The sequence below is a fragment of the Anguilla rostrata genome, chromosome 16 (assembly GCF_018555375.3).
Source record: "Anguilla rostrata isolate EN2019 chromosome 16, ASM1855537v3, whole genome shotgun sequence".
In the NCBI taxonomy this organism is placed as follows: Eukaryota; Metazoa; Chordata; class Actinopteri; order Anguilliformes; family Anguillidae; genus Anguilla; species Anguilla rostrata.
Window position 1 is genome coordinate 16,834,602 of NC_057948.1, and position 21,020 is coordinate 16,855,621.

Below are 21,020 nucleotides of genomic sequence, written 5' to 3' on the forward strand. Positions count from 1 at the left end.
CAATTAGCCTGGTTTACTTTTCTAAACAGCTGAATACAGTAGTTCTGTTTCGTTCACTGTATTGGACCACAGAATACTGTTTAAAGGATACATGTGCAGTTTTCCCTCTGGCAGAGATGGGAAAGCCCAGTGAGGTTCCTCAGCCTGCTCCCTCTGGTCGGCTAAGGAGGCCTAGAACAGCCCTGAATTCAAAGCTCTTTCTCTTGTATGTTCTCAAACATGGTGCATACAGTGACAGTGCAGGAATTTGTTTTCTCACGGCAATTGAAATCAAAATGACAAATTTATATCATATAGCTATTTTTATATGTACTTATAGATTAAATTGACTTAATTATACTATTAAGCAATAATATTTTGTTGGGCAGCAACACTCTCGTTTAAGGACCAGACTTAAGTGACAAAAAGCCTTTCCGTGCTACTTTCATAACCACCATATAATCATATAGTGTATACACTATATTAGCATACTTATGCCAACTGAAATGCTGTCATAGGCTGTGCTATGCCACCATTGCCATTGTACCTAGCCTGCCCTTGGCAGTCTGATCAGGTGTGCTGTGGTAATGCCACTTATGATATTGATGAAGACATAACATCCTGTAACAATCTGTCAGTTATGATCACATATCAGTGTTTATGCTGTGATTACGGAGGTGAGATTCGATACATATGAAAGCTGCTTCCTTTAGTATTTATGTAGGAGGGAACATCCACAGAATATGTCACCACTTTTGTCTTGGCAGGAAACTCGTCTTCCCTTAATATCCCTCGCTTGTATTGTTTTCTGTCGTATCAGTGCATAAGAGTGGTGGGCGCTCAATGCTCAAGCAGATCAGAGTCAGAAGTGAGGTCCAGATGGAACTGGCATTTAGTTAAGTGTATGTATCATTACAGGGATCTCACATGTCATAAAAACGTATCCACAGAAACCAGAGGATAATATATGCAGGCATTTCAAATGGGTCTTGTTTTTCCAGCTGGTCAACTGGACTTTTGGAAGGTGTTGAAATATGTAAATGATCATCTTGCGTGGCCTGTGTCGGTTTGCTTATTGCCATTGACATTGTACGATTATCATACTTTATGTGGTGAAAAACAGTGATGATTGTTGAAAGTGATAGTAAGATGATGGCAGTGGTGCAGATGTTCTTTGGTGCTGGTACGATGATGATGATGATGATAATGGTGTTGATGATGATGATATTGATTATGATAATGATGATGATGATGATAATGATGTTGATGATGATGGTGATGATGATGTTTGATTGGTGGCGGGCCTTGCGTTAACTGGGCCGTCCTCGCTCCCTCGCCCCCTGCAGAGCCGCCCAGCAGGCCGGGGTGTCGGACCTGGAGATCATATCCCAGCAGGCGGAGGAGGAGAGCCAGTGCGTGGCTCCTGTGCAGCTGGTGGGCTTCACTTACAGGGACCTGCCATTGGCCGCCCTGGACCTCTCCCTGGCCGGCTCCCAGCTGCTGTCCAACCTGGACGAGGAGGACACCAGAGAAGGGTATGAGACCGCCGCTCTTCTCCGCGCTCCCTTTCTTCTTCTCACCAATTCTAAATCGGGAGTTGCACCTCTCGTGTTACCGCTGTGACACCTACACTGATCGCTCAGTGATGCCTGTGAGATCCCCTGATGCACCTGACTGCAAGCTGGTGACTGTTTCTCACCCTGCAGACTGTTTTACACAAACCCGAGTGTGGTAGCTGGTGGGACGTTTGATGTTGTCGAGAGGAACTAATGGTAGCAATCAGGGCTTGAAATTAACACCCGCCAACCTACCAAATGCAGGGGAAAAAATTGTCCCTGGCAGGTAACTTTTGTCAATTCACAGCCACTGTGATGGTGCTAGTTTGTGATCTAGTTTCTGTATGAAAAATGTACTTGTAGTTTTCCAACACATATAAAGTACTTAGGGTCATAAGACTTGATACTACAATTCCCTTCAACACAAATCTGGCCCAGTGCACACTTGTGGGGAGTGAGCTGCTCAGTTGCCCCAGCTGGAACTTTCTGGTTCTCTCTGCTTGTACACTGCCTGAGCATGATGGCCTTGCGATGTGGTAGTAAGTCTCTCTGGCTAAGGGCACCTTCCAAAGAATGAAATTATGCGTCCAATCCCGCCCACCCAATATGCCCCACCTCCCCCCTGCCCACTCCAAACTCCTCCCACTGTCCCCAGCCCGGCCTACATCATTTTCTTCTCGCCAATTTATTTAATTGAACACAGTGATGGAAAAAAACCAGACTGAGGATGATTGTTGACTTGTGGCAGAAGGGCGAATGAATTTGGAGGCGCTGTAAATGGGGCCGTGGTTCGCCATCCGTCCTGTTCAGCGTTGGGCGGATTAAGGATTTCCGAGGTTAAGAGGTTTTTGGGGAATGTGCGTCATGGCGCGTGGTACCGAACACGTATTGTGACTCAGTGGCTTCAGTTTTTAAAACTTCAGGGGTGGTTTTTTTTTGTCCTGAAAAGGACTGCGAGTTGACTGCGGGCCCCAGCTGTCCGCTGATAAGTGGGATCTCAGGCGCATCCCCGCTTCACCCTGGGAATTGATGTTTTTTAAATGACTGACATCATTCATCTGGTTTGCAATTTGTCTGTAGGGCAAAATGTTCTTTGACTCAAAGTGCTGCATTATATATGGCGTAAGGTTTTAAACATAATAAATAATAAGCAGACCTGGTCCTTGTGGTTATTTGAAATCTTAGTCCTTTAGACACCTGGAGTGGTACAGATTACACTTAGATGTTCATTTTTTAAATAAACCTTATCTGCAGGAGCCCTTTCATATTAATCTGCATTAATGGGTCTGCAAAAACAACCCTAATGGTTTATGTATTTTAAAATATAGACTGATGGTTTCTATATTTCATGCCATAAAATTTAAAGTGTAAAACTGTAAAACCCTCAAAAGGTTATACGTTATTATCGATCGATGGGCAATATTTTCAGTGTGGCAACTGAAGATTAAGCCAAAACTACACTTCATCATTAATTGTGCTACAGCAAATTTTATTTATTCATTTTTTTTGTTGCTGTTGTTCTGTGTTGGACAATTACATCACAAACATAATTGACATAGAGCTAGACATTATCCTTAATGCTTCCTGACAAAGAATACTTCAGCCTCAACACTCTCCGATGGTAGTTAACAGCCCATAATTGTGCATGACACGATATTAAATTATGTGTGTTCACATTTCATTCTCAAACAGCGGTCGGTCATTTTGGAGGTTAATTGGTAGAGGGTGGTAATTTGTCATTTTAAAGGTATAATTTGACATGCCTGAATTCCTAGACAGTCTCGTGCCCATTTCATGCATTTGCGCAAATGTGTGACGGCAGAAAAAAATAGAAATTGGAGCGCAGACGGTGTGCATTTTGGACACAACCCAGAGTGTCTGTTGAGGACATATTGCCTTGTTCTACCAACACACCCTGCGGCTCCGCATTCCCACCATGCATCTCTCCGGGAGGGAGGCGCCAGCATCAGTACTGGCGTAGGCATCCGTTCCTGGAAAATGTGACTCGTGCTCTGCCCTTCACGCCAAGAAAGGGGGTGAGTAACGCGAGCTTGACTGCGCGACCTGACGAACCGTCCCAACTTTCCGCTCGTCACGAAAGAATCAGGCCGCGTTTCGCCACCTTCGCGTCCTCTGGCGGCGTTCTTCATCCAGAAAGCCGAGGGCTACCTCAGTTTGGGGATGGGTGTGGCGTGGGCTACAAAGTAAATGAACAGTTGCAGGGACTTGCTTGTTTGATGACTGTGGAATCACGTGCCCGTTCATCCGGCCCCCTATTCAAGTTTCTCCAAGCCTGCAAAGCTAAACAGCGCTATGAATTGGGAGCAGTCTGTAGCTCTCTAAGTAAGATCTTGGAGAACTGGACCTGCTGACAGATTCTTCTTCTGACTCTCTTCTTTTGTTCTTTATTGAAAAAGTGACTTGCTTGATTGAAGTAACTACTGCTCTTAGTCCCTTTGTCTGAGGGGGAATGTCCTTTTTTGCAGTACATTCTACCGACTGACATAAACGCTTCCTGCAACCGCAGCATTCCACAAAGACAGTTTTGTCAGAAGTTCATTACCTGGGAGGGTTAGGCGCTTCCGCGGAGTGGGCGGAGCTTGTTTTACCGCGGCGCTCAGATTTGGATCTCTTCATTGCCCAACCTTGTTCTCAGGAGATCTGGAAAATGCCAATCATGACAGCTTCTCTAAGAAAAGCCGCATGGGTGTGGAATTTTGCGATGAAGTACACCTTGCTGTAAATGCCAAGCGTGTGAACACGTCACACCTGCGGAATTCCAGGAATGGTTTAGTACCATGCCTGCATTTATCAAGCTCTAATTTTAGGATGATGAGACATTTTCCGACTTGAGAGACCTACCATAGAGGACGTCAGTGCAGTGCTGTAATGCTAATGCTAAAACTTTTTTCCCGTAGCATGAGGCCGAACCCGCCTCCAGATTTGATTAAGCCTACCACATCCCCATTTGCTTTTTATCGAGACGATACCTCTCCACGGGGGAAGATTCTTGGCATGCTTTCAAATCGAACCACTTTGCGTATGTCTGTAACCTTCAGTTTTACCAGCAGTTGTAGTAGCTTGATTTGCACCGCTGATACCAAGGTTATTTGAGGCCAATTGGTCAATACTGTTTTAGGTTTAATGCTGAGGTGGAGTACTTTTGATTAAATTGTTTTACTTTAAATCTTGTCATATTTCTTATTTGACTATATTATGTCATGTCAAGCTCGTTGTAACATAGGCTATTCTAAGTGGTCAATAGCTGCTCATCTCGAAACAGAGCTCTTACCATCGCACGGTAAAACATTTCAACTTTTGAGCCTCTTTTGTGGTCCAAGCTGACTGTAACCGTGTTTAATTTCTCTTTCTAACTCTTTGGAGGTCAAATCTACTAATTTGCATCTTTTAATCATGCAGCAAAGTACAGGAGACTTGGGAGAATTAACAGCAAGGAAAATTTATAAAAAAATCCCCTTGTTCCTACTGCTTTAAATTTTATACTCTGCTCCAGTGAAGTTTATGAGCCGTAGGGCGTTCCAACGCAGCATGTACTTCAGGATGGTTTTTTTTTCCATTAATTTGTTGCCGGTCGATTCCGGGTATGGGTGAGGCAGAGACAAGCTGTGAGGTCCCCTGGCAGGCAGGGTGCAAGAGGAGGTTGGGCAGGGGTGAGGTTGGGTGATGGGGAAGAAGCTTGTCCTTTCTTACAGTGCCAGAATCCTCTTTACCCCAGCATATTACCATGTCTGTTTCAGCACTTTCAGTGCAGCTTGTCCATCTCTCTCTCTCTTGCTCTTTCTCTCTTTCTCTCCCTCTCTCTCTCTCTCTCTCAGCTGTGGTGCTACCTTTCCTTTTCATTTGTTGCCGTTTTCCTCTCGCTACACACACTCACACACACATATTGGTTAGGTCTAATGTCTTTCATATCAGTAACAGTGAAGCATTTGCTCTTCTCCCCAGCTGTGACGATGTTGCTCTTGCCTACTTATTTGAAGATCTAAGCAACTGGTTAGAACAGTGGTCTCTGCAGAAGGTGCTGAAGCAAAGCCAAAATTGGACTCCCTGAGGGGATTAAATGGGACATCAAATGATTATGTCATAGAGGAATGCGTCATGATTTCCGGTGGGGAGTATACTGCTTTTGGTGTATACAGCAGTATACGGGGGGGGCGCATCTGTAACTGACAGGCCTATACTGTCTGTTAGCAGGAATCAGCATCTATCACAAATAAAACTGACCACAAGAAGAAGCTATCCCCCTCTCTGAGTGCAACTGATGCCATTTCTCCTAAAGAAAAAGTTAATTAACAAATACTAAATGAAACTCATTAAAATTCAATAAATTTACAAATAAAAACAGGAATTCATAGAATTTGATGTAATACATACCAAAAATACTTCATCAAACGCCCAGCAAAGACGTCAAGTAGATGCCCTCAGATTCATATTCCCTCCTCAGGGTCTTTTATGTGAAACGACAACCATAAAATTTTCTTAGATACAGTACTTAGTTTTCCCCCCATTATTTGCAGCTGTTGTTTCCTTCTGAAAGCAGCCCGTGTCACTCCAAATGATTTATTTCTATAAATATCAAAGATACACGACTTTCTGGTTTCCCTCTCTCAGAATGCTTCCGTTGTCTTTGCGAGGGGAACATAAAACAAGCCTGCGTTTACTGCGACACCGGATGAGAAATTGCTTTGAACATTGCGGTGGAACAGAAGCCGACAAAGGCTTCAAATCAAGTGTGTTATTTGTGGCCCTGCTGCCGTGGCGATGTGTTGGTTTCAGAAAATGGCGGCTCTCACAGTCAGTGTTGGGGGGAGGGGAGACGAGTCTGTGAGCTGAGCCTTCTTTCACTGTGCGGTTCAGACCCAGAGAGTGAGGTTGAGATGGACAGAGATTTTAGCCTCATCATATTGCAGGTAAAACAGAATGATATCCCATAATCTGCCTTTATTGCCGTCTCAGTCATTCTCAATCGCATGAGGAGAGTGCCAAAATGAGAGCGCTCACCGGAATACTGAAGGCTGTGAAAGTGGTCTCGGTGTGTGCGACTGCATTTCGCTCTGTAATTCAGGCGTGTTCACACCTACCCCGGCTTACTGTGACATCACACCAAGTGGCATGACGTCACACTTTCCTACACGATGCCCTCCACACATATGCAAGGAACGTTCTAGTTTGCATATGAAGAGCTCAAGGAGAATCAGAACTAAAGCAAAGGAGGACCTCACTGACAGAGAGGAGGAAAGTTTCTGTTGAGTGGGCAACCCTGAAGCTGAACTGGTGGGAATCGAGTAGGGTGATCTGCGTGAGGAAAGCAGAGTGGAGTGGAGTGGAGATGCCGTGTTTCAGTGTCTTAGCCAGAAATGGAAGCAGAGAGACTGGTCGCTCGTTCTGGGGTGACACAAACCTGCTTGAAGGATGACCTTAAACAGCCAGGGGGTGGAGGGGAGTTAACCAGAGAGGAAATAAATGTAAGGATGTAAGGAGTGATGGGCTGAAGGAGAGATGATCATGTCCAGGGGACAAGTGGTCAGACGGTGGGAGAGAAAAAGTTTAGATACATCTTCATCTTCACCAGGGGGAAAGGTGAACAAACAGGGCATGGGGAGAGGGGAGGAGGGGAGGGCTCAAGAAGGCAAATGGGGAAACAGAGACATTCGACTTGCATACATCAGCAACTTTCTTCTTGGAGTAGACTGCAGAGTCCTCCACAGAGAGGGCAGATGGAGGCGTTGATCCTCTCAATCCTGCGTATTGATCCTCTCCTCTCTGACCCTCTCTGCTCTCTACATGAGCAAACCTAAGACCACTACCACAACATGACATGCTCATCAGGTGACTTACTGCATGCATTTAATCTGTATGGAGAAGAGAAAGTATATGTCATCCCTGGCTGTAGTCTAGTCTACGGTATAGAGGCCAGCTGAGTGATGTGAGCGATTACAGTGTGACATGCAAATGGGCTGAAATAATGGCTTCCTTCCTGCTCGTTCGGGGCAGAGAGGCATTTGCCTGCTTGCGAGAGGCTCACCGGAGGGGGGTTTCAGGTCGTTGGCGGATTGTTCATATAGAGATAGCCAGATTGGGGATGTTAAAGTCGTGGCATTAGGGTGAATTAGCAGAAGGCGTCAGATGGTTCTTTGACCCCCCCGCACACGTACACACACTCGCGCACGCTCTGGAGGCGCTCAGAGGCGTCCAGGCTCTGGGGTCCGCTCTGCTCGTTTCGCCGATGCGCTGGCTCGGCCCGTGATGATGTCACCCCCCCTTAGATCCGCGTGCATCTGCCAGGAAGCGAGAAGCGGTGGCATATGGCTCCGGTGCGCGAGTGACCGACGTGAGGAAGCTGGGTGATGCATGGCTGACAGTGACAGATGGTTCAACTGGGTCACTCTCCTAGAGCTACTGAAGATGGAGGAGGAGGAGGAGGAGGAGGAGGGGGAGGAGCTAGGTGGAGGTGGAGGTGGTGTGTGTGTGTTGGCTGGGGGAGATAGTCTCAATGCAGAGAACCATGTGTGCCAGTTTCCCCAATAATTTTGGGGTAAATGTAGCATGTAGGGCTAGCATTTATGTCTGTGTTTTCCTTTGACTGAGCTTGAGCCAATTGGTGCAGAGGATCCTGGGAGATTAACTCCACGTTGCTTTTTATTTTGTTCTTTCTGAACTGTGCATTAGCGTTTGAAGTGCTGTGCGGTGTTCAATGTGGTTAAATGCGGTCAGGCCAGAGTGAAATCTTGTGTTTAAGTAACACTTAGCAAAGGGTGGGATATCACAGCAGATATGAAATAATGAAATAAAAAGACACCTGGACCCAGATTCAAACAAACTGTGGTGCTCTTTATCATTCAATTTGAATATCAACCTTAACTGAATTTAACTGAATGTATATACTGTAAATATACCTATAGACCATCATGGCATTACAGGTTCTGCAACTGCCTAATTCTTCAAATTGTTTATTCTGCCTATTTCCCCCTACTGAAGCTTTTACCCGTCAGTTTCTGGTTGTAAAGATGGTGTGGTGGGAACGCCACAAATATCGGCACACCTCTCCCATCTACAGGCCCGTTTATATGAGTAACTTTGCCTTTTGAAGTCTGCTTACTATGTGATACTGTAACTTTGATGGGAACGGATTCTTTGAGCTATTTCCTCCTGGCAATGGCCGGTGTGAGCTTTCGAACATGGCATAGACAACAAATGACATCCGAGTTGTCTTGGGCTGTTTGCTCTGCTGACCTGCATTTGGGCTCATGTTTAGCTCTGGGACCAGCTGTGGCTTAAGTCGGAGGAGAGTGTTTTCTCTGAGTCTAACCAGACAGTTGCCTCTAAACAAGTAGCCAGGTCAGTCAAGTGCTACTTATTGGTCCATTAATATAGGCCTGTATACAGCAACTTTGACTTGCAATCAAATGCTAATGCTTTACCTTTTCTTCACAAATTCAGTATGGCTAGTTTGTTTTGCTGGTCAAACTGGTCAAACCGTTTCTGAAGAAACAATAATAGTTTTTGCTTTTAATTTTTCATCAAGTAACTGACTAATGTCGACTGAATCCAAGCCAAAGAGACGGAGGGATTCAGCGGTGCACTTTTCAGATGTAAGCTGATATCTGCAGTGGTTGTCGTGTAATAGTGATACACCAGAATGATATTTTGAGTGAAATAATGACTGTGTCTTGGGGTTTAGACACACAAGACCTTCCTCTCAAGGAAGTTAATAAAGGAAGGGGTTGGGGTCTCCTGCTCAGTCTGGCAGCCGACGTTCGGACCGAGCGGGGTGCGCTCTGAAACGGCCGCTGTCCCCTCCGCCGCCGCCATCCCAACAAAGAGCGCTCCGTCTGGCTCCCCGCGCTGCGGTCCATTATTGCGTTGATGGCTGCCCGTTCTTCTCAGATGAGCCTAATTTAATTCCGAGAGGAAAGCGGGGCAGTGCCAAACCTTAAAGCACTTTGCGGAATTACGCTCTCTCCCGGGGCGGCTACCGCGCTACCGCGAGCAGCCATTCCGCCTTATTTAATTAGAGAGCAGAACAAGTTGTCTGGGGGCATCCTGGGAATCACTGGGTAGCTTGTTATCTGCTGGGTGAGAGGAGGGCCTATGGGGGGGGGGGGGTCAAAGTCTGGACTAAATCTGATGAGATGTTGTTCTGTGGTTTTTTTCCCCACTACTGTGTACAGAGAATGCAACATTTCTCAGATTCTTATTGTGAGATTAGGCTTCTCTTCTGAGATGATAAGGCTTATCTCCACTTTATTATGATTAGATTTCTTCTGGAAAGACGAGGCCTACTTCTCCTTAATTATGGCGAGGCTCCTCTTCTGGAAAGATAAGGTCTACGTCCTCTTAATTATGGTTAGGCTTCTCTTCTGGACTGATTAAGTCTACTTCCTCTTTATTATAGTTGGGTTTCTGTTCTAGAATGAAGTCCCCTTTATTTTGGTTTCAGGTTCTCTTCTGGCAAGATTAGGTCCACCTCCCTTTATTTGCAGTTGAGTTATTGCGAACACCGGCACTCGCGGCTGCGCTTGCGAGAACAACCCGAGAATCATATCTGCGCTGTGATTTGAGTTTCACACCGCAGACGGGCTAAGTTAGGGTTGTCAGGGGGAGAAAAAAAAATCCTGAGTCTCCAGGAAATTAGCACATGGCGCATACTTTCAGTTGAGATGGTCGCCAAAGTCAGGCTTTGCTGGGAATGAGATTTTTATGAGGGGCGCAGATTTAAGGCTCTGTCACTCGAACGGGACGCGGAGCCCTTCTCCCGCGCCGCTCGCGAGGGCGAGGCTGCCCTTGGCCGTCCCTCCGAGACGCGCGGCGCACGGGCGGCGCTCAGGCGCCAGTCACGCGGCGCACGTGCCACACACACACACACACACACACACACACACACTCACACACACACACACGCACACACACACACACACACACGCACACACATCCCTGAGGTGGGTCCGCACGCGCCCCGCACTTCACTCCTTTCCGTAGAGATTTGGCCACCTTGGGAGAAAAGGGCAGGTGAAGGTTTGTTAATATTCGCAGACGTGCAGAGTGTGAGACTGCTTTGCCGGCTGAGACGTGGGGGAAAGACCCCCACTGTCCGGGGAGAAGCCCGTTAGTGGGAGACCGATCTGTCAGATCCTCCACAGATGGAGAAAGATCTGTCTCCATTTCCCCCGAATTAAAAGCTAATTTTGTCAGCACAGAACAACTTGAATTTGAAACTTCTTTTTTGGCAGTGAACTCTTCGCCGCACTACTGGGAAAGGTGCATGTGGAGAGTGAGCTGACAGCCGGGTCTGGTGAGATGGGAACTGAACAGGATTTTCTTAAAGGACCGCTTACATGCTGAAGGGTAGTTCTGTTCTATATGATGTTAAATTCTTCTGTGATTTTTACGGATACAATTCTTACTTATGTATACCATCACTATATTTTAGTTGTCTTTTAGCTTTCAGTGGCATTGAATCATTCATACTTGAATTTTATATGCTAATTGAAAACTAACCTTTGGCTCTTTTAAATGTGTCCTTTATTAATTACTACACCTTCTGTATTTATGGGTTTTTTTTCTTCGCTGTAGGACGTGTCTCTGGAAACAAATGGTTTTGTAGTAAATGCCACCCTTCCCTGGGTGAAATGTCCCAATGCTGACAGCTTATAATGATGGTTTGCCATTGAGCTGTGGTTGCCAAGTGCGAAGCTGAACCCTCTGTGACGGGGATGATCTGTCTCCTCAGTATTTTTATTTTTCTCCCTCTCAGTCTCTCTCCTACCTTTTCACTCCATTTTCTCTGTCTTGCACACACACACACACACTCGCATGCACACACACGCACACTCACATTCACACTCACGCACACACACTCACACGCACACGCACACACACTCACGCACACACACTCACACGCACACACTCACGCACACACACACACACTCACACTCACACGCGCGCACACACACACACACACTCAGAGGATCCCCTGGAGCTCCCAGTACATATTTAGCCCAGGAGAAACGTATCTCCACTTAATGATCTGCGCAAGCTGATCGGCTGACAAGGGCTGTGTTCCCCCAAGTTCACCGAAGCGCGCAGTCAGGGGTACTGTCAGGGGCGGGGCGGGACGGGGGGAGGCGGGAGGAGGAGGGGGGAGATTAATGGTGGAATATTGCCTGTGTGGGTTCCATGGGGGGAAATGAGGGCAGCTCAAGGTTGCTGTTTTTTTTTTTCTTCTGCATCACGCTGAATTTACGAGTATCCGTAGAGGCGGAGTTACTGCCTGCTTGGGTTTCCTCACCTTCCGACGTCCTGCCCTGGAGACTGCCCCCCCCCCAGCCCCCAGATCCCGCACCCTTACAGAGCTTCATTTGCTGGCCGCGTTGTCATATGAGCCAAAATGTCCACCCATGTGTTCATACAGATACTCAGCCTGCGACATTAAATATATTCATTCAGGTAACAGTAACAGGATTACAATGAGAAACTACACACTAAATGAGCAAGAGAATGGGGTTTTCTCAAGCCAGGGAACACAAAATGAACCCCAATGTGGCAAATTGCTCTTTGAGCGAGTGTTATTATAAAAACCTTTTATAGTCAAAACAGTTCACATTGCAAAGGAAAAGAGTGGCCTTCCAAAGCTTTAATATGCTTAAGGTCATTTTGACTGTTTTAATTTGAGCGTGCACTTCGCTGATACATGTTCTGATTTTGCTCCCCATGCAGAGTGTGTCGTTCCAGAGGACACCGTATGATTAATGATGTAGCACAGGTGGCCAAATGTAAAATTAATTACCTGCGATCCGACAGTGTCAGTAGCGTTTAGCATATATTTTCTGCTCAGACAGGTCCCCCCTCTTCTGCTCTGCGAGAGTGGTGGTTTGGCCGCAGGTTATGAATGATAAGGAGCCTACCACAGCGTTTGAAACCTGGGTGGTGAATACCGGCCTGGTGGCTGTTGGTTAATGTTTGTCTGATTTAATCATTCTCATTCACCAACGGTGGCAAACTGGGAGAGGCGGGTTTCTGCGAAACCGACAGAAAGGAACTGCGCATTCTTTTCATTCTTCCCATCGGATTCAGTTACCCTGCGCAGTAACCCAGGTCTCACCACTAGGGGTGGTGAGTGTAAGGAGGGAAAACGGTTTTAAAAGTTTCAAGTCTGGGGGCTTGGTACATGGGGAACAGGCTGTGAATTTAAATTTAATATGGAGCTAATGCAAGCCTTAGTCTGACCCTGTGTTTGTCTATAGGCAAGGAACACCCCAGTGAATAAGAGCCCATTTTTATCCATTTTGCTGGCTGTTCAATGGGACCCCCCACCCCCAGGAGTCACCAGACCACAGTTTAGAAACGAGTTCAGTGTCACGTTACTCTTGATATGTCATATGAAATCAGTATAGCTTGCATTAGCCTCAGGTTGTCCTGAATGAAGCTGTGGGAGCCTGATAGCTGTCAGTTAGGAGAGAGGGGGAATGGAATGGCTCGGTAGCGCTTCATATGCTGGGGTTATTATGGGGCCTGCAAATGTATCATGCACATCAGCTAGGTTTTTGAAGTGGTTCAAGGGCCCTGTATAGTGTTCCCCTCATTGAGCCGCTGAAGGCTCGTGACTACGGCACGGGCGGCGGGATCGAACCGGCGGCCGAGGGGAACGAGGGGAAGCTTAACGGGGGCCGTCCAAAATCATTTTTCAGAAGTCCCGTGTGCCGATCGCGTTTTCTGAATCAACAGCGACGGTGCGGTTCTGCCACACGGCTCTGATTACTAATGCATTTCCTTGGGTTTTTTTCTTCTTCTTCAGAAGCCGGACTCAGCCTGGTGTAAAGGTGTAATAGAGCCATCAGTCAGGGGCCCGGATCAATTATCGAAGAGGTCCGCGCGGCATACCGAAATTCCTGTTATTTTCTCCTTTCGTATTTGTTATTTCTTGTTCTCCCACCGTATCGCTTCGAGGGGAAGGAATTGTTTTTACTCTCGGTCAAAATTTTTTTTTTTTGAAATCTGATACATTTTGTCCCAGCGAAGGTGAAGATTAAATGCTGTACTTCATAGTGCTGGGTATTGAGTCAGCCCTTCCCCCCTGTGAGCCGTCTCCCTAAAAACCACTGCAGTGCTTCCCTGAGCTGGGGCTGCTCCTGAACGCTGTTTCCCTGAGCTGGGGCTGCTCCTGAACGCTGTTTCCCTGAGCTGGGGCTGCTCCTGAACGCTGTTTCCCTGAGCTGGGGCTGCTCCTGAACGCTGTTTCCCTGAGCTGGGGCTGCTCCTGAACGCTGTTTCCCTGAGCTGGGGCTGCTCCTGAACGCTGTTTCCTGGCTCCTGGTGGCTGGCGAGCTCCAGATGGGCTCAAACCTGAGACAACGAGGCGGCAGTGTAGTGTAATGGGTACGGAGCTGGTCTTGTAACCTAAAGCTCAGTGGTTCAATTCCTAGATAGGAAACTGATTTTGTACCCTTGAGCAAGGTACTTAACCTGCATTGCTTCAGTGTATATCCAGCTGTATAAATGGATGCAACAAATGCTGTGTAAAAGTTGTGTAAGTCGCTCTGGATAAGAGCGTCTACTAAATGCCTATAATGTCATGTAATGAAACCGGGGGACGTGTTCAGATGTGCTTCATGGCAAACGTGATGAAGGTTGGCTCATGTCTTTCCCTTTATCAACCTGACCCCAGTTCTCTATGGTGTGGGTTTGAAGCACAATATCCTCTCCTCTCTTCCTCCTCCTCTTTCCTTTCCTTCACTTTCCTCTCTTCCCCTGTCCTTTCCTCCTCTACCATCCCCTCATCTGCCCCCTTCCCTCCCCCCCGCTCTCTTCCTGCCCCCTCCCCTCCCCTCCCCCAGCTCCGTTCCCCTCCCCTCTCCCCTCCCCTGTTCCCCTCCCCTCCTCTCCTCCTGTCCTCTCCTGTCCTCTCTGGGCTGAGGGGGGTAGGTGTGGTTTGAGTGGCGTTTTTGGCGCCGTGCTTCCTGCTCGTAGTTATTGATCGGCCGCGCTCTTTAATCTTCCGGCTCTGTGCTGCTGTCAGGTGCGCTTCTGCAGTTCGGTCTCTGTCAGGCTGCTGCTCAGCCAGATCCGCCCCCCCTGCAGCCGTGAGGCACACCCCCCCACCCCCACTGCTATTTCTGTCACTGTGTCTGTCTCTGCATGGATCTGTGCGTGTGAGTATGTGGGTGTGCACATGGATCTGTGATCTGTGTGTGTGTGTGTGTGTGTGTGATATGTATCTACAGATGGTTGACAAATTAAAGGAAAACCCTGAATGATACAATTAAGCAATTAACCTCCTATCATGACCTGTGGCATGGGGCGACATAGCTCAGGAAGTAAGACCCTGTGGCAGTCGGAGGGTTGCCGGTTCGATCTCCCGCCCTGGGAGTGTCCCTCAGCAAGACACTGAACCCCTAATTTCTCCCAACGAGCCTTTCACCGTTGGTGTGTGAGTGTGTGTGTACGAATGGGTGAATGAGAGGCATCAATTGTAAAGTGTTTTGGATAAAAGCGCTATATAAATGCAGTCCATTTACCATTTATGTGTAAAAATAATGAGCAGGCCCAGCTGACCTCGATTTTGGATCAAGATGGCAAGAGAAAAAGACTTAAGTGACTTTGAAAGATGCTTTCATGTGCACGTCCGTGTGTGTGCGTGTGCGTGTGGGTGCACATACAAGTACATATCCATTCATGTGTTGTCTTTCTGCACTTGTTTTTTGTTTTCTTCTCAGCCGTGTTGGGTTAGGGTTAGGGTCCATAAGTGAATTATAAACCGCACACCTTCAGTTTTCACCTCAGAGCTTGTGGGCATGTCAGTCATACTTATTCTGCATTCTGCAAGTGAGTCCATTTAAGACTGTGCAGAAGGTGGCTCTGAAAATGAAACCCAGGGTAAGTCTTCGGTTGGATGTTAAGAGCGTTTGTAAATTTCCCTGTTGAGGGGCCGTTGATTTGACATTCGCTTGCGAAAGCAATTTCCTCAGGTGTTCATTCTCAAATACATCTTGACTTCCTGAATGCTTTTACCTCTAATTTAAGAAAACATGATAACTGTTGGATGAACTTCAGGCCATCGTTCAGAGAATAGCATTTGGGGAAATTTAAGATACTAAGTGTATCCATGGCAGAATACATGATCGCTTTCCAATACACTTAGAAATGAAAAGCGTATTATATACTCAAATGATGGATTTTGCTTGGTCATAAGTCCTCTGTTGGCTTGTGTAATTTATGATGTGGTTAAAAATGTTTTGTCCAATTTCATCAAGTCTGCATTCTATGACAGCAGACATCGAGGCAGTCCCAACTTGTTTGAAGACTTACTCTTCCTGTTTGAGCAATAGAATATCTCTATAATAAGGTATGTATTATATCATATTAAGAAATAGACGAAGTGTATTTTTTAATTGGAGGACTTGGATGATTTATTGAATGAATTATATTTTACGATTGCAGCTGGATCAGCCTTTGTGAAGGTGTGGGTAGCAGTTATCAATAGCGTGATCATAAAGGATAGGCACACATTTCTGTAATGGTTATCCTGACAGATTACCCTCGTAGTCAATTAAACCTACCCTACCTCTGAGTCAACCGCATACATAAATTCAGTTTGTTATAACCATTACATTTTCAATTTGTAGTTTGAATGCAATAATAATTCAGTTCATTAAGGTGAATAATTTGGGTCTGGCAAGCATAAATACTGTTCTAACTTTTGTTAAAACTTCATATGTGTTGGTCCCTGTTGCTGCGGTTAACAGTGAGTTCTGAAGCCACTAGGGAATAAAATGCTGAGTGTGGTGGTAGTTGATTAATCACATGTGGCATCCTTGCTCCTTGTAAACCCAGACTAATTGAGTTGGCCTTTAGGTGACCTCATTTCCTCTTTCATTCTCTGCCAACTTGTACTTGACTCTTTCTGTCTCTTTCTCAGCTTTTCTTTCTCGCTCTATCTCTGTCTCTGTCTCGCTCTCTAACTCTCTCTCTCTCTCTCTATCTCTCTCTCGCTCTCTCTCTCTAACTCTCTCTCCCACTCTCTCCCTCTCTCTCCCCCCTCTCTCTCCCTCTCCCTCTCTCTCTATCTCTCTCCCTGTCTCCCTCACTTCCCCTCTCCCTCTCTCCCCCTCCCTCTCTCTCTCTCTCTCTCTCTCTCTCTAACTCTCTCTTTCTTTCCCTCTCTCCCCCCCTCTCTCTCTCCCCCTCTCCGTCTCCCCCCCACTCTCTCTCCCCCCTCACTCCCCCTCCCTCTCTCTCTCTCTCTCCCTCTCTCTCTCTAACTCTCTCTGACTGGCTCACGGTCCCTGGCTTCCATGCAAAGTGTATTGACCTGGGTCCCCGCCTGCGCCGAGCTCAGGCCTCCTTAAGGAGGTGTGCGGGCGCTCGGCTCAAACGCGGCGTTTCGTTGGCTGTCCCTGTCACCGCGCTGCCGCAGCCCCATATTTCTCCCGCCGGAGATTGATGCCGCGGCGAAGCCGTCCTGACTGCTGAGCGCTGCGGCGACAGAGACAAACGGGACGAGCGTCCGCGTGCTTCACGGCCCGTTAGGAGAGGGCGAGAGCGAGAGGAGGGGGTGAGAGCGAGAGCAGTCCGCCCCTCACTGAGAGGGGCACCGGCAGATTGCGCTAAAGCAGCTAAAGGACCAGTACGCGCCATGTTTTCAACGCTTACATCAGATGCTTATTTGCCCAGTGTAAAGAGTGCAGGTCTCATGCTGTTTAAGCCAGCAGTACATCACGCAGTGAAAACATAGTTCACAGAGAGTTTGCTCCAGGTATCTACGTTGCTGTTACTCTGCTCTTGAAAACAGGATTTTTAGGTATTGTTCGGAGAGTTTTCCTCTGTTTGAAAGACATAGAGCCTGAATTGACCCACCCACTGTGCACTCTGTGCATAAGCGTGAAGGACACGGTGATGTTTCTTTTTGTGTTTGCACATTTTTTGTTCATTTCAGCTACTTCCAACCTATAATGCATAACTTGCTATAAAAAGTAACATGATTAAGTTCAGTGTACAAGGTTGAGGGCAAACTGCATTGCAGTTAAAGTGTCAGTCCCTTCTCTACCCTTTCACGTACAAGGGCACTTACAAAAAAAATATACAGCAGTATATTAACATTGACTATGTTACTAACATTTCCTCCCACAGTCCAAAGACATGCAGATAAGCTAATTGGAGTCTCTGAATTTCCAGTAGGTATGAGTGATTGAGTGAATAGTGAGTGAATGGTGTGTGTGTACCCTGTGATAGATTGATGACCTGTCCAGGGTGTATTGCTGCCTCTGGCCCAAAGCACACTGGGACAGGCTCCAGCACCCCTTGCAACCCTGACCAGGATAAGTGCGTATAGATAATGGATGGATATTTCAGATATTACTTTTTTGAATAATTTGCTGTGAGATATATGTTTGCTATATTTCTCATAAATACAAATATTTACAATATATTGTAGTTTATTCCATTTCTGTTAGGAGAATTTGGAATATGTGGCCGTTGTCTGCTATTCCACCGATGTGATTTCCATCATTGCTAGCCCCATGATTGTGTCTGCTACTGCATGCCCTGCACCCTAAATAAGTGGGAATCTTTCTCAATGGTGGGAGAGGAACTGTGGTGGGTCTGCACATGAAATTCCCTTGAAGTCCTTTATGAAGAATTTCACCATTTCTGTAGTGAGTGTTTAACTTGCTTGTGTATTTGTATAGACAACAGTCATGTGGCTTGTTGAGATACTAACCATATTTACAGCATTTCTGTTATTTGTTCTAAATTCATTAGCATATTCTTGCGGGACTCGTGGTTGTAATACCCTGTGGTAACATTTGATCCCAAAAGATCCGTTTTAGTAGTGTGTTATAATACCGAAGTACCCTTGTTTGAGGCTCTCTTACTGGAATATCATTGTTTCTTTCGCTTGCATTTCTCCCATCCAGTTTCAGAGTACTCAGTACTCACCCAGTATGTTTATGTGCTGGTTACCCATCCAGTTTCAGAGTACTCTGTACTCACCCAATATGTTTATGTGCTGGTTAAAACGTGTCTGGTGCAGTGTTTTGGCAACCTGAAGGAAACCGTACAGATTTAAATTTACTGGTTTGTGAATTAATCAGTGGATGCCATTGAACGCTGTGTGAGTGCATCCTGTTCCCCGCAGATGGCCTTACTGTTGTTTCCAGGCCTATAAAATGCTTGTATTAGTGTTTATTTTGTAAATTCGGTGGTGTCGGAATGGGGGGGGGGGGGGGGGTCGGGGAGCAACGCTATCTGGACCTTACTCTTTGAAAGTTGCCGGATTCCATGCAGGTAGTTTCTGGAACTGGCACTCTAAATTCAGAGGTCACGGGTCCTATTCCGGCAGGATCCGCCACAAATGAAACATTGGTAGCATTATTGTCTCAGTACTGGTCACACACCCTTGCGGGAACTAGAGAAGACTTTGACAAAATGCATATAGTGGGTCCTCATCCTTGCTTCAATTTCTTTTGATGTCACATTTTGATGAAGCCCAAATCGCCCCCGCCCCTCTTTTTGTTTATTTAACATATGCGTGTAACATACTGTGTTTATGCGGTGTAGGAATTGGCGAGGAATATGGAATATATGGCGCTGAGTAGTGTTTTTGTGCTGGCCATGCACCTGTTAAAAACAAACGTTTCCAAAGTCGGCCGTCCCGCGGAGCCGGAGCCTCAATTCCGCGCGTCGCCGCGGTGACATCGTACCCAGCACGCTCACAGCGTTGTGATCAACGCGGCATCGACACCATCTGGAGACGACAGACCCCCCTCCGCCTCGCTGTGAGCCAAGAAGAAGATTGCTAACAGCGTGATTATGCCGTCATTTGATTATCCTGACAGCGTTTGCTGGCCCTTGGCTTCGTCCTTGCTAGGATCGCCTGGGGCTTTTTTTTTTTCAGAAGTATAGCGGGAGTGCGCACGTTCGTGTGTCGTGTCTGTCTGTCTGTCTGTCTGTCCGTGTGTGTGCGTATCTGTGTCTGTTTCTATCTGTTTCTGCATATCTGTGCATCTCATCTGCCTCTCAATTCAACCGTTACTTCTGAACCCCCCTATGTACTGTTTTAAGAGATGTGACCTCCGCACTTTTTTTATCGAACACAGTTGTTGACCAGGTGATATGTGATGCTGCTCTTGGTGAGGAGAATAAAGAATTTGGTTGAGGTTCAAAACACAAAAAGTTGTGAGATCCAGCCAGTGTCTGTACTGGATACACCAGCTGAGATTGATGGGTTTATCTTAGGAGTATGATGCACAAAAAATGTACTTTTCTGAAAAATAGACTGGTGAAAAATAACTTAGCAGTGGCAATGCCTCAACAGATTGGTGGAGCGTATGGAAAGGAGGGGATTGGATGAGACTGGGTCAGGTGGTGTGGTGGAGAGGGCCAGCTTCATTTCCTGTTTCTGTGTTGGACGTGGGCGTTGGCCCGGCACCACCTGTGGCCCACAGCGTTGGACCGCAGCGGCGGGTCTTGGGCACGGAGACGGTTTTCCACCTGGCACACGCACGCAGGTCCCGTAATGCCAGTCAACCCAATCTGCGGTGCGAATAAGAGGGCGTAACTGAAATATAATCAATGTTCAATCAGTGTTTGGTAAATTTTCAATCAGCGTTTGATTGTTGCTCCTGGGTGACACGGCAGATGATCCAAACACACTACAGCGCACTGCTGAAGTGTACTACTGACCAGCTGGGACTGGCTTCAGGCCTTTTTCAGTAAAGGATCTCCAGATGCTTAGCTAAATGCTTGGGGAATTTGTAAATCGTCAGCTAATTATGCATTTGGTTGGCACATTCAATCATTCCTTCACACGTTCCTTATAAGACTCTGGACAGATGGTCGACAACAACCGCCCTAATTACCTCATAGTGACGTGTCTTGCTAAATTACCTTGATTTATATTCGTTCTGCTTGTTTATGCGCGGGTTGCCAGTGCAGTAGCGGTGAATGGTCTGATCGTAGATCCATGTGCATTTTAATGCCGTCCTTGATTAAATAAAAATGAAGAAGGCTTCATAAAGTTTAGAAACGTTGAGGTTGCTATTCTGACATTTTTCAGCAGTTTTGCGAAGCTGGAAAGATGGGAAATGTAATAAATAAGGAGTGGTATGATTGGCCGTGATTTTTAGTTAGGTTTCAGCCCTTCCCCCGCTACCCTTTCCACCCAATCAGACGGCAGTAATTAACAGAGGACCTCACATTGTGTCAGACATCAATGGCAATTTTATTAATTAGCTGCCAAAGCAAATAATTGAAATGGCTGGGGATTCCACATAATTGTTTGTAATTAATGTCACGGTGCAGGGTTCAGGTTTATTGCTTGGAGCTTAACCTGCCTTGCTTCTTTTATTGGTGCAAGCTTGGGCCAGAGAATATTATGGTTTGGCACAGTTTGATTATCATCCAACATCCATTTTTTAGCTCAGTTTTGCCTTTTGCTCTGAAATGGACTGTTCTATTGATTATGCTGTCTTT

At 46.5% G+C, this 21,020-nt stretch overlaps 1 protein-coding gene across 2 annotated transcripts in view; it reads left to right on the forward strand.

Annotated features, from left to right (window-relative positions):
- Positions 1 to 21,020, forward strand: part of LOC135242070 (transmembrane protein 266-like) — a 63,347-nt gene that overhangs the window by 22,079 nt on the left and 20,248 nt on the right. For both annotated transcript variants that reach the window (XM_064312968.1, XM_064312969.1), the window contains exon 3: positions 1,326 to 1,514. In XM_064312968.1, coding sequence (XP_064169038.1) covers positions 1,326 to 1,514 — 189 coding nt within the window. The remainder of the gene's footprint in view (positions 1 to 1,325; positions 1,515 to 21,020) is intronic.